Source organism: Cervus canadensis, chromosome X (genome assembly GCF_019320065.1).
Source record: "Cervus canadensis isolate Bull #8, Minnesota chromosome X, ASM1932006v1, whole genome shotgun sequence".
Taxonomy (NCBI): domain Eukaryota; kingdom Metazoa; phylum Chordata; class Mammalia; order Artiodactyla; family Cervidae; genus Cervus; species Cervus canadensis.
The window spans coordinates 24,898,086-24,911,177 of record NC_057419.1 but is presented as its reverse complement, the minus strand read 5'-3'; the positions used below and the strand labels follow the sequence as shown (position 1 = coordinate 24,911,177).

The following is a 13,092-nucleotide window of genomic DNA, read 5'->3' as shown; positions in this document are numbered from 1 at the left end:
AGCTATTTTTAAGACTGAGCAAGAGAATGTAAAGGAAAGTTGTGTACTGACCCAAAGCACAGCACCGTAAAAGATGGTAATTCAGCAACGGGGTGATGTAGGAGGTGAAGTAAAAACAAAAAAAAAGGAGGTGGTGAAGTGTTATCTCAAAGCCATGTAGCAGCTTGACTCAAATAATGCTGCGCACCTGGCCTCAAGAACAGCACTACTCACAGTGCTAGTCCAAGACTGGGGAAGGACCGGGCCTGCCGTGGGGACCAACATGCTGCTTCGGTCACTGAGGTGGTCTTGCTGGGAATGAAAGAACTTCAGCTGAAGCAAACGAAACAATGTGCATAGAATATAATGGCCTGCTGAAGGACCACACCAATTAATACTGCTCTAGAGTCTTGGGCACAGAGCAATGATACATCACACACACACACACACACACCCCTTACCCTACACACACACACACACACCCTTACCCTACACACACACACACACACACCCCTCACCCTATCCCAGGAGTCATGAGAACAATGAAATTGATCAATTTATGGAGACAAATGCAAACTCTTATGGCAGCAATAGTTAAGCAAGAAGGCGTCTATTCGACTGCAGAGGAAGAGCAGCACACTTTTCTTCTGCACAGTAGGAACAGTGTCAACCCGGCCTCCCTCTAGCCCAGTAGGATCACCATTAATCAGGTTTTTAAAACAGCCAATCACACGGTCAGAAGGCAGCATTTCTTCTTTTAATAAGCAAATTCTTGGTTAACTGCTGATGTGCTGAATAGAATTTAAACTACAGCCACACTTGGCTTTAATTAAAAAGCAGCTATATATTACAGTATATTCTATTTTAGATGATAAAGGAGACTACAACAGTAAGTAACACTACAGCCATTAGAGTAATGCAGCAATGCTGAGATTTTACATTTCCTTAAAATGCAGCAGAACTGAAGGTCGTTGATAGTTATCAAGAGTTCAGTTTGCATACGTTTAGCAGTTACAAAGATGTTCAAAAAACACTAGACATCCTTTCCCTACTAGAAAGAAATGATTGTGCTCAGAATTCATGATTATCACCTAGAACAAAAATTTTCTTTCCATTTCCTTCTTCTTCCTATACCATACCCCTTAGTCTCTCCTGAACACATGTTCCATGGTCTGTCCCAACCCGATGCATCTCGTTCCTAACTCTCAGCTCTTGGCAGGACCTGCTACATCAGCAGATTTAGCTTCAGCCTCAAGCTAGACTTCAAGTATAAAGTTATATCACATATTATAACACCATATCCAGACAGCAGATACACTTGCTTTCATTTTTCAAATGGAAAGAAGAAAAACACCCCAAAACCTCCACTTCTGTTTACCCACTCTGTGTTCTAACAGTACCATATTTTTTAATCTTACACAGTATACAGAGACTTTGAAAGACTGAGGAAGTTGGTGGTGGGGAGGCAAGGCGGTGAGTAGGGTTCCTAGTGTCTATCAATGCCATTGTTAACCTCTATGCACAAGAAAAATATGTGCTGAAAGCCAATCTAGCTACCACATGAGTCTGCTTTTGTTCATTATTTTTTCTCTCATGCCAATCCCACAGAAGAGAGTAAGTGGGCATATATTCATTTTGAAAGATTATATGTTTCATACCATGAACCTATCTCAGAAGAATATTATGGGCTGACACGAATTTTACCTTAGAACAGACAGTGGGTATTTTAATGGTTTTCTTCCTACAAATTCATCGTAAATGAACTCATTTCATCGATAAAACATAAACCTTTTTAAAAACAACAAGATAACCCAGTGATGTCTAACAGTCTGAGTCAATATAAACTTACCTTTGATGTGAATTGTGACCCACACATACACTACCCAGCTGTTACATGCACTTCCTTAGGCGAGTTGAAGTTGCTCCTGTGGCTGTGGGCCTCTGCATAAACTATCCCCTATCTGTGCATCTAAAAAACTCAGACAAGTTCACAGCAGCCATCCACAGTGATCTTTATTTTCACATCTAATATACTGTTAAAGAGTTGGAAGAGAAACTCTTATTAAGAGAAATAAGCTTTTGACTTTCAACTTGACAGTAAGGCCAGATCTTTTCCCATCCTCCAGGTCAATTTTATAATGAAGAAGTGGTGAATGTAATAGGCTGTGTATCATTTACCACGGTGGTAAATGAAGTCATTACTACTGTTCAACAAAGGCCCTAAGGCCATCCTATTATAAAGAGATAAATGGCACGAACTGATAGGACGGAACCAAAAAAAGACCAAGGAGACACCTTTGTTCTGTAAGATCAGAAGTGAGCAAGAGAGGACCTGGCTGAAATAAAACGACAGACACATGCGATTTCTCATTTGTAATTTTAATCGAAGCGTTGCTATTCATTTTTAAAGTCTTTCCTCATAAGCACCAAATTTTAATATCTATATCAATTTGGGGGGAAAGAAACTCCATGAAGAACTCCCCTCCAGAAGAAAACAATGATGTGCACTCCTCCAAACAACCAAATTCAAAGTCTACCAAAATGAAAACAAAACAAAACAAACAAAAAAAAAAAGCCCACACAGAAAAACAGAAACAAAAACAAAAATCACATTCTAGGGGTTCAGTGCATTTAGCAGCCTTCACTGTGCTGTCTAATCATCCTAGTTCATCAAAATATACATTTTTTCCATTTGATTTTTTAAATTAAAAAAATAATTAAAAAGAGGAAACGTGAAGGAATTCACAATCAATTGCCTGACTTGTTTCGATTTCACGCACAGCATAGAAAGGTCAGGAAGGCTATTTGCAGCACACGTGACTCGGGGACACTGATTTTCAAGGTTTAGCTTTCTTCCAAACAGTGTAAAATACCCACCTGGAGAAGGAGTCAAGGAATAAGAGTAGGTAATTGAAGGCATCACTTAAAATTTGTTTACTGGCCTACAGATTGGAAGACGGATGCGCACGTCACAGCTTACAGCACTGTGGTAATGAGAGCGAAGGCCTCTGAGACACGGTCACTTCACAGCCTGGATGCCCACCATCTGTGACGTTAGGGCGAGGCTGGGGGGGAGCTTAGCAGAGAAAAGGTTAAAGGGACACAAATATTCTCTCAGGGAACACTTGTGCTTCCAAAGACTCTAAAATGTTTTAGGGAATGAATATGAGAAGGAAGGGTGGGAAGGAGAGAGAAAGATCAGAGGGAGTTGGTGGGGGAGCGGGTGGTGGAGGTGGGAGGAGAGGGACCGAGGAAGAGAAGGAAAAAATGGTGAAGGATGAGGGACCAGAGAGGAGCCAGAGGGTGGAAACCTTTTCTCCAGATGTCATCAACTGCTTTCAAAAGTCTTTGAGCATGTAGACAAAGATCTGACTGTCATGGAATGCTCTGGAGAGCAACCCTGATGAAGGGGCCAGGCAGGGAGAGGAAGCTTTGGACTGCAGAACACTGTCCGGTTTTTAGGAGGAAGAAATGCACTCTGAAAGTCCAATGACAATGCTCTCCTTTGCCTTTTCTCTGGGTTCTTCTCTTATTTCTCTGGACCAACTTTACTAAGTGGAACTAAATGGAGAATACCAACATTGACTTTGTGATGCCTGGCATTATTTTTAGCTCTATCTCTACTGCAAAGCGGCATCAAGCCAAGTGTAGAAACTAATATTAAAGTAGAATAATATAAGTGTAAAAGGACAATGAGCTTCTTCAGCCAGCCTGCTCCAGCTAGGGTGGCTTTCTGAAGCTCTCAAGTGCACACCAATCCCCTGGCGGGCTGGTTGAGACAAGTCACGTGGCCCCAGCCTCCAGTGTTTCTGATTGGACAGCAGGCTGGGGTGGGGCTTAAGAATGAGCCTGTTTAACTAGCTCCCAGGTGATGTCACAGGTCTGGTGGTCCTGTGAGAACAGTGGTGCCATATCATCCGAACCACCTGGGAGGCTGTCAGGCCACACCCCAGCACCTGAGGCTGGGACCCAGGAATCTGTATTGTTTTCAAGCTCCCAGGGGATTACAACGTATAGCCAAGTTTGAAAACCAGGGCCTTCTGTATACTACAGAACTAATTCTGTTTCTTGAAACTGGTAAATGGGCATGGTATTTACATGGGGGTTCTGACTGGGCAACACAATGATGTGGTCAAAGGATATAATTCCAAGTACGAAGGGACACAGACGATCTCCTTCGAGAATTCCACAGGACAATACAGGCGCCCCAGCTGTTCTTCATAGAGTGACAGGGCTTCTGTCAGATTGACACAGTTCCCCTAAATCAAAGAGAGAAAAGCAAACAACAGGAATCTTAAGTCCTAGGAGGGTCCCACTCATTGGAAGGTTTCTAATAAATGAGAACAATTCTAGCTTTAGATAAAAGTTCATCTCTGAAAATGAGATAAGGTTTCTGTACTTTCACAAATTGCATTGCATTCTATTTATAGATCCATTAGCTCATTATCCTTCTACTTCATTTACCAAGCCATTTCAAATTATTCGAGGATGAAGCAACAGAAAGCAGTGAGACCAATTTCTCATTAGTGACACAGTCATTGTATCAACACCATGCAATTAGCGAAGATTCATACACATAACCCATTCAAAATTAGTTTTCCCTAAAGTCACTACAGTATTGAGGATGAAGTATCAGAAACATAATGCTCTTGATTTCCAGAATGGCTTAAACTACAACCCTCTTAAGAGTCTAAGATGTTAACACAGAACTATTTCACACCCTTGTGCATTATCCAACAAAAGTCAATTCCATATACATACACTAAAGGTATTCCCTAGTTTACTCTTTATCAAACATTTTGTCTTGACTTCATTGTTCTAATTTTTCTCCGTTTATTGCCATTTCTTTTTTGTCTCCCCAGCTGGTAGGAGTGGTCAATGAAATATAGTATAAATCTGCTGGAAAAGATTTTTTTTGAAATGTATTCTTTTTCTTAATTATTGAAGTATAGTTGGTTTACAACATTGTGTTAGTTTCAGCGTACACCAAAGTGATTCAGCTACATAGATATACACCTACATATACACATCTTTTCAGATCATTTTCCATTGTAGGTTATTAAAAGATATTGAATATAGTTCCTTCTGCTATATAGGAGGTCCTTGTTGTTTATCTATTTTATGTACAGTAGTTTGTATCTATCAATCCCAACCTTCTCATTTCTCCCTCTGGTCCCCTTTCACCTTTGGTAACTATACGTTTGTTTTCTGTGTCTGTGAGTCTGTTTCTTACAGATTCATTTGTACTATTTTTTAGATTCCACATATAAGTGATATTTGACTGTAGACAAATCAAGGATAAACACAATGACCTTGCTCCTTCAACTTTCTTCCAGCCTGTGACTTAGATGTGATATGTGAAGCTGCAGCAGCCACTCTATGACTATTAAAAAAAATGGTGAAGAGAATCAGAATTGCTGGTGGCCAAGACCCAGGAGAGCTGGTGAATGGATACAGAATCTGCCTAATTCTAGAGCTGCAATTCTCAATTTTTAATGTGTATATGAATCACATGGGGTCTTATTATATTATAGATTTTCATTAAGTAGGTCTGGGGTAGGGTTTATCATTTGAGCACAATTTTCCCCCAATTTTCTCATAATGGATTTAGAAAACAAGATGAGCATTTAATATCAACTATTTCCTTTTAACCTCTGAAGTTCTAAACATTTGGAACGACTAGAGTATACGTGCTGATAACATTTCTTCATAAGAACTTCTTTATCAATTTGCCTCAAAACAGCCAAGATGAAAATTATTCACAAATAAAGCATCCTGTGATACAAGCATTCCTAAGGATGGCATTTCAAAATCAAAAAAACCAGCCAGCTACGGGGAAGTGGGTAGACAGGACTATTCTGAGAGCTGGCCTGGGCAGTTTTAACTGAGCACATTCGATCAGCATGTCGTCATACTTCAGTGCCAACCTGTTTAGTAACCCATCATCTAGGGTCCTGCAGTGGGAATTGGCCCAAGTGCCTTTGACCAGCATATAATTTGGTTTCAACAGTAAGTTCACCATGAGAGTATATAAACACCACATGTGTAATTTAAGATTCACAAATAGAAAACACTCCCAGTTGTTTTTAGAACACCTCACTACTACGGAAGCTATAGAATGGAAATGCCACCAAGGTTCACAGTTTAAGCTTTTCCTTGCCATCTTAAAAATGACACCATACTCTCTCTTTATAGACGGAATACAGGAAGACCTCCTTACAAAGACTGTAGTAAGTAAACAGAACAGTTTCAATTTATTCTTCCCCCAAATTGTCAAAAAGCAGTTTAAAAAAGAAAAATCCCCACAAATAGATGCCTACCCAAAAAAAGTACCATGATACATTTCACCTTTCTGTGTATTTAAACTACACTGTTCTTTTCTTAAGACATATAGGAGATACATAACAACAATCCAATAGCAAAAAATTCATAACCTATTAAGGAGGAGAGGAAGAGAATAATGTGGCAAGGCAGGGGCACACCTGGGAGGTAAACCACAATATAGCGTCTTCCATTCTACAAGGTTCTTGTTGCCCCATGTTAGCTCTGGGTGACACCTGCTTTTTTACCTTATAGATTTTAATATTGTTTGTATCTTTTTTCCCAGAAAAGTCCTTTATTCCTATTAGAAATACTTTGAGATACAGAAATACTTGGGGATATGTGGAAGTATAGAACATAAAAGGGAACAAAACCAGTAACACTGAAACAATGCCTTCCCACTCTCCTACTTCCCAACACACTGGAAGCTGGAGTGATCAGAACAATGGCTGGGGGTGGGGTGAGGCGTCTACATTGAAGGTGAGTTGTTTTCACAGCTCTGCAGCCTCCTGGTGCTGTGCAAGAACTTGCAGGGCAGAATCCGGACAACATCATTCTGTTTATAGCTTTCTATGCAGACTGCACAATGATCGAAGTGTGGGTCTGTTTCCTTATCACCCTTTTTCACTGTTCTGGTTGTCAATTTGCTGATGGCTTTCTTGGCTGCATCTCCGAGAGGACGTTTCTGCTGCTGCTGCTAAGTCACTTCAGTCATGTCATACTCTGTGCGACCCCATAGACGGCAGCCCACCAGGCTCCCCTATCCCTGGGATTCTCCAGGCAATAATACTGGAGTGGGTTGCCATTTCCTTCTCCATGTTTGTATCTTTCAAAGAGTTTATGTCATATCTGTAATATAAAAAAGTCTGGAAGACTATTTACTTAATGACACCATTTTTAACTCTTCTAAAACAAGCAAAAATAACATGATGATTTAGGAAATCACACATATGTGAAATACCTCAAAAACAGAGGGGAAAAAAACTCTGAGTTGCTTCCAGAATGTGGGAGGGGTTGATGGAGAAATGTAGATGTGTCAAGTTGTACTGGTAACATCCAGGTCTGTGGGAGGTAGGGGGGAGGGGGGTTCATATCTTTGTATCGTAACTAACATGAATGTCACACACACATTTGTACTTCCAAATAACTAAAGCTTTTTTAATGGGGAGTGGAGGGGCGGAAGTCACGTCCCAGGATCTGCCTCTTAGTTCCACAAAAGCAACTCTCTGCCCCCTGGCCCACCAGACGTGGCTCCATGGATCAGCACATTCCAGGAGGACTTCCCCAGCTTTGTGGCCCACAGACAAGGCTGTCTTCAAGAAGCCACAGTGAAATTAGTGACATCATAAAATCTCCATGGTGATGCAAGCAATTTTAGGCAGGGACGTTTAGTTTTTGTCAGTTACCAAGTTAACAAGCCAAACACCATTTTTGTCCCATCTTTAACCCTTCCTCTGTTTCTAAGCTACAGGCTAAGGGAAGGGAGATGTGAGTGTATTAAGGGCATTTCCTGAGCATACCACGTGCTACATGAGGGAAGTGTTCCACCGTGGCAATACCATCGGTGCGTCCTCAGTCAGAGCATGCTGTGGCTCTTGACCCGACTACTGCTTCTTCACAGGCCTATGCCCCTGTGGTCCATATGACATGTTGAACCACCCGACATACTATGGGATTCCCAGGTATCATAAAATGAAATCGCCTTGAGTTTCCAAGTGCACTGAATGCAGGGGTGGGAAGCACGTCCTGACACATCTTTTGGATAACTCTTAGAAACCAGCACAGCCTTGAGTATTTAAGGTGGTTTTTAGTAAAAGTTGGTTGGCAAAGACCAGGTGATCAAAGCCTGGGTCTTTAGTGTTAACAAATGTGTGATGACAATTTGTCAAACAAGTGCTTCTATTAGTTGTCCACACTGAGAAAGCAGTCTACCAGGCAAATATTTGCAACAAAAGACACGTCACACTTTCTTCCTAAGAGCACCTGTTGTCTACTGCAAACTGACTGGTTTGCATTAGATCCAAATTGTTCTCAGTCTCTTTTGAGTAAAGATGCCAGAGCCTCACTTTCTTTCCCAACTTAAGCCCCATGGGATTTCTATTTGCAGAAACATAAAAAGAATCCAGTTCTATCAATATATGCTCTGCTTGAGAAATATTCACTTATGAAAACCCAACTCATTGAATTTGGGTTGCTTTTACAGGAATTAGGCCACTTGGTTTGAGCAGGTTTCATTGTAGAGTTCCTGTAAAGCAGGGGTGAGCAAATTTCTGCAAAGGGCCAGAGAGAAAATATTTTAGGCTTTGCAGATCATATAGTCTTCACCACAACTGCTCCAAGCTGTTGCTGCAGTGCAAAAGCAGCCGCAGACACTGTGTAATGAATGGGCGTGGCTGTGTGTCAAGAAAACTGCAAAAAACAAGCAAGGGGTGAGAAACGGCCCGTGGTTTATGGACCCCTGGCTTTTAAAAAGTCAATATTAGAATGTGTTTTTAAAAATCATTCCTAAGCATCAGGGGTTAAAAAAAAATTAAAAGTCCACTTGTAGACACTTGTCTGTTCCCCTTGAAGCTTGCCGACACTTTCAGCAAGTATGAGATGATCAAGGATTAATTGCCACCTGTAGGGGTGTTCTGTGCAGGGGGAAGAGGAAGAAAACAGGATCGGCTGGAAATAAATTCAAGGAGTTGTCGATTTGTTTTCAGCATTATGAATCTCAGACCTCATAAACTACCCAGGGCTTACTTTAAAAAAGCCTCCTCAGAAGAATAAAATCAGGAATTTTCCCATAGTTCTTGTTTTTTTTTTAAATATACTTGGGCTTCCCTGGTGGCTCAGATGGTAAAGAATCTGCCTGCAATGTAGGAGATCCAGGTTCAATCCCTGGGTAGGGAAGATAAAAAATAAAAGTCCATTAAATATACTAGTGCTTAAAAAAAAAAAGTTGGGGGGGGTAGAGTTCTCCTGAAAATGCTTAAGAACTAATTACAGGGACCAGAGTACAATACTGTTTATACTCTGCTTATAAATCAAGGGCTTTTTCAACCAAGTAAAAAGACTGATCGTCAACTAGCTTGCTTTTGCTGTCATTTCCAAAATGTTAAGGACTTAAGTAGGATACATATATGTATTTTTATGTATCAGAAAATACTGACTTCAAACCTTCTTTTAAAATTAAAAATCCCCTAGAAAATGAGGAAAATACAATTTGCTTCCATCTGGTGGCACCAGTTCATACTGCAGCCAGAGCAGTTTATGAAATTATATTGATGACTTTTCCTAGAGGATGAGGCGCAAAGGCAAAACAAAACAAGAAAAGAAAATCATGGTCTGTGTCTCCCTCTGGTGGCAGCAGCTGATACTGCAGCTAGTGCAGCTTATGACGGTTTTTTCCCACTAAAAGACTCTCCAGAAAATGGGGGCGGGGGAGGGGAGATACATCTATATCACGGTCTGTGTCTCTCTCTGGTGGCAAAAGCTCATACTGCAGCCAATGCAGTTTATGATGGTTTTTCTACTAAACACTCTCAGGAGGGTGAAGAGGGGGAAGGGGGTGGAAATCACGGTCTGTGTCTTCATCTGGTGGCAGCAGCTCATACTACAGCCAAAGCCCAAATTTAATAAATCAGAAGGTTATGCTAACAGGACAGAACAGAACAAGGCGCATGCCTGCTTAGTTGCTCAGCCATGTCTGACTCTCTGCGACCCAATGGACTGTTGCCCACCAGGCTCCTCTGTCCATGGGATTTCCCAGGCAAGAATACTGGAGTGGGTTGCCATTTCCTCCTCCAGAGGATATTCCCAACCCAGGGATGGAACCCATGTCTCCTGCATTACAGGTGGACTCTTTACCACTGAGCCATGAGGGACACTCGCAACAGGACAGGACAGAACTCATTAATTCCCTAAAAGGGACAGGTCAGCTATTTACAAACTTACTGCTTGAGAACACAGACAGACATAAATATAAAAAATTTTTTCAGTACAACAGTTTCATTTATCCACTTCTATATTACATCTTCAACTACCTACTTCCACATTGAGAATGCTGAGGATAAAATTAAAATATTGTATAAATGCTCAATGGCTTTATGCCACATTGCAAATACAACTAAGAAAAGCAATACTAATGCCATCACCACCAATATGATTACTGAAAATATGTAAGATTTTTGCACATACTTATCCCAGTCTCTCCCACTCACCGTTGTTTCCAGTAGTTGTACTGTCCCAGCATTGGAAGAGCATATTGTCGTACTATACCCAGTCCCTTTAAACCTTTATTTAGTCTTCATTTTACAAGTAACTAAATAGTTAGTGCTATCATTAGTCTTTATGTCAATGTCTAAGTATTTTGGTGTGTGAAGCACAAAATGTAAAATTTTTATTGAGAATTTTTTGGGGGAAAAAAACAGTTTAAAGTCTATACCTGTGTAAAATATTTCCCATCCTGTTTCAGTACTTTCATTGAGAGGTCAAGAATCAGTCTGAGAAACTCCCATGTGGAATCTGGATGTTAAAAAAAATTAAGTTTTATAAATATCGGTTTGCATGCATGAGAAACAACATCTAAAGTCAAACATTCACATTAATAGTCAATGATTCAAAAAAAAACAAAAAGAAAAAAAAGAGAAATAGCCATGAGACCCAATATTCAAGGGCCTGTGAACAAGAACATACTGTCATATATTTTGTATCTTGGACACATGTGCACATACACCTATATACAAGCAAAATCAAAAGCAAATGCAGATGTACATAACATTGCTCTCACCATACCCATAAAGATTTGACAAAAAAGCAGTGGCTGAAATGTGAAAGAGAACACCTTTAAGCAAGGGGAAAAGCAGGAGAGAAACTGCAAGAGTGAGGGTGGGAACCTGAGTCTGGAAATTCAGCAGGAAGACAAGGTAACGGAAAAAACATGAACACTGAAATCCTAAGCGAGCAGTGATTTTGACTGCGTGGCATGAAAAGGGGCCTTGTCTCTGGTATTGCTCAGAAAGGTCACCAAATTGTCCCAGTACATGTTAAAAAAATCCCAGTATGTAAATTATAAACAAGCTGATATCTCAATGGTATGATTATGAGTCATTTTATTTCTATATTTGTTTCAAACGACTGTGGTAATTTTGCTCGTTTAGTGGCAAAACAGGATCTGACAAAGCCAAATCTAGCCATCTTCCCACCACTGGCCTCAGTTTACTACCTTTAATAAATGAAGGAACTTCACTAGGCAATGTCTCAAGGTCTTTTCATTCTCACATGGTATTAAGAAAAACATTTCCGTATTTCTGTGAACATTATCTTGGTTGGGGCAGCCTGGCTGGGAGAGGGGTTTGGGGAATAATGGATATGTGTATATGTCTGCCTGGGTCCCGTCACTGTTGACCTGAAACTATCACAATATTGTTAATTGGCTATATTCCAATACAAAATAAAAAGTTTAAAATAAAAGGAAAAACAGAATCTACCTTCTTCTGGAGATGTGGAGATTGGAACAGCTGTCAAATCATTAATCACGTAATCAAACTCTCTCCCTTCTTTGGCGTACCTCTTCAGTACTGGAATACAGTCTTCTATTAGAACCTTCCAGAGAGAACAAGCATAGATGCAGGTGGGCCAACATACATGAAAGTGGTTAAACACTTGTAAAAGGAAGGGGGAAATGCACACAGGGGATGCAGCATCTGCCGGAGGAACAAAAGCCACTTCCACCCATACCTGCCAGGATTGCTAAAAGTTCAGGGCTTACCAGATGCCTTACATGCCTTTCAATTAAGTGGAACAACTCCTCTTAGGAATTACTATCATCGCCATTTTACAAATAGAGAAAATAAACAAGCGAGGTCACCAAGTCTGCTCTTGCATGCGTGCTGTTGTGTCTGCCTCTTTGCGACCCCGTGGACTGGGGTCTGCCAGCCTCCACTGTCCATGGGGATTCTCCAGCAAGAAGACTGGAGCAGGTTGCCATGTCCTCCTCCAGGGGATCTTCCCGACCCAGGGAATGAACTCACATCTCCTGCGTCTCCTGCATCACAGGCAGATTCTTCACCACTGATCCACCAGGAACGTCCTCTCCTTGGTTGGCCCTTGCAAGAAACCTTGCTTTGCTCCAAACTCTGAGTTTGTTTGGCCTCACTGTGCACCAGGCACACGGACTGGGTTTCACCACATCTGCTGAGCCACCCAAGGGCTGGTACCCGTGGCAGGTCGGCCCTGGCCAAGAGCAGCCCTTTTCCTTGAGTCTCCAACCGTCCCCAGAGTTCGTTCCACTCAAGAGAACTAGGAGGGACAGGTGATACCTGCCCTTTTGGAACGAGGTTGTTTGGAAACAAATGTGGCCTACAGCCCACCCACCTCAGGTATGGGTTTGGGGTCTCTCCCCCACATACATAACCTAGGAATTCTACCTGCTCCTTCTGAGTTCACCCCCTTTCGGAAAGCGAGCCACTCAGGGCACACTGTGAGTCACCCTAATACTCTCTTGGGACCCAGGCCAATCTGTTCGGGGGCCTCCATGTGGGAATGGGAGTGCAATTTTGAACTATACTTCACCTGATCTCGTCTCTGCGACCATATTTGTATTTTTGTCTTTGTGTATTAGTACTTGCGTTGGCCTGTTGAGATATTGCTGGTAATGGAGCTCATGCTGACACCAGGGTATTCTTCCCAACTTCACTGGCTTCACTTACAGCAAGGGGTTTTCCCTTTCAGAGTACAGCTTGGTCACTTGCCTTCATCTCTAATGGGGAACTGACTGGGTATCTCCTCTCTAGGGCAAGGGAGCTG

At 41.5% G+C, this 13,092-nt stretch overlaps 1 protein-coding gene across 1 annotated transcript in view; it reads right to left on the bottom strand.

Moving 5' to 3' along the window:
* Nucleotides 1-2,342: 2,342 nt before the first annotated feature.
* The window catches only part of SMS (spermine synthase), a 50,114-nt gene continuing 39,364 nt past the window's right edge, over nt 2,343-13,092 (bottom strand). Inside the window, exons 8-11 of the mRNA XM_043458877.1 lie at nt 11,775-11,889; nt 10,730-10,809; nt 4,123-4,238; nt 2,343-2,856 (exon numbers count right to left, since the gene is read on the bottom strand). Of these exons, the coding sequence (XP_043314812.1) occupies nt 2,817-2,856; nt 4,123-4,238; nt 10,730-10,809; nt 11,775-11,889 (351 nt within the window). The 3' untranslated portion in view covers nt 2,343-2,816. The remainder of the gene's footprint in view (nt 2,857-4,122; nt 4,239-10,729; nt 10,810-11,774; nt 11,890-13,092) is intronic.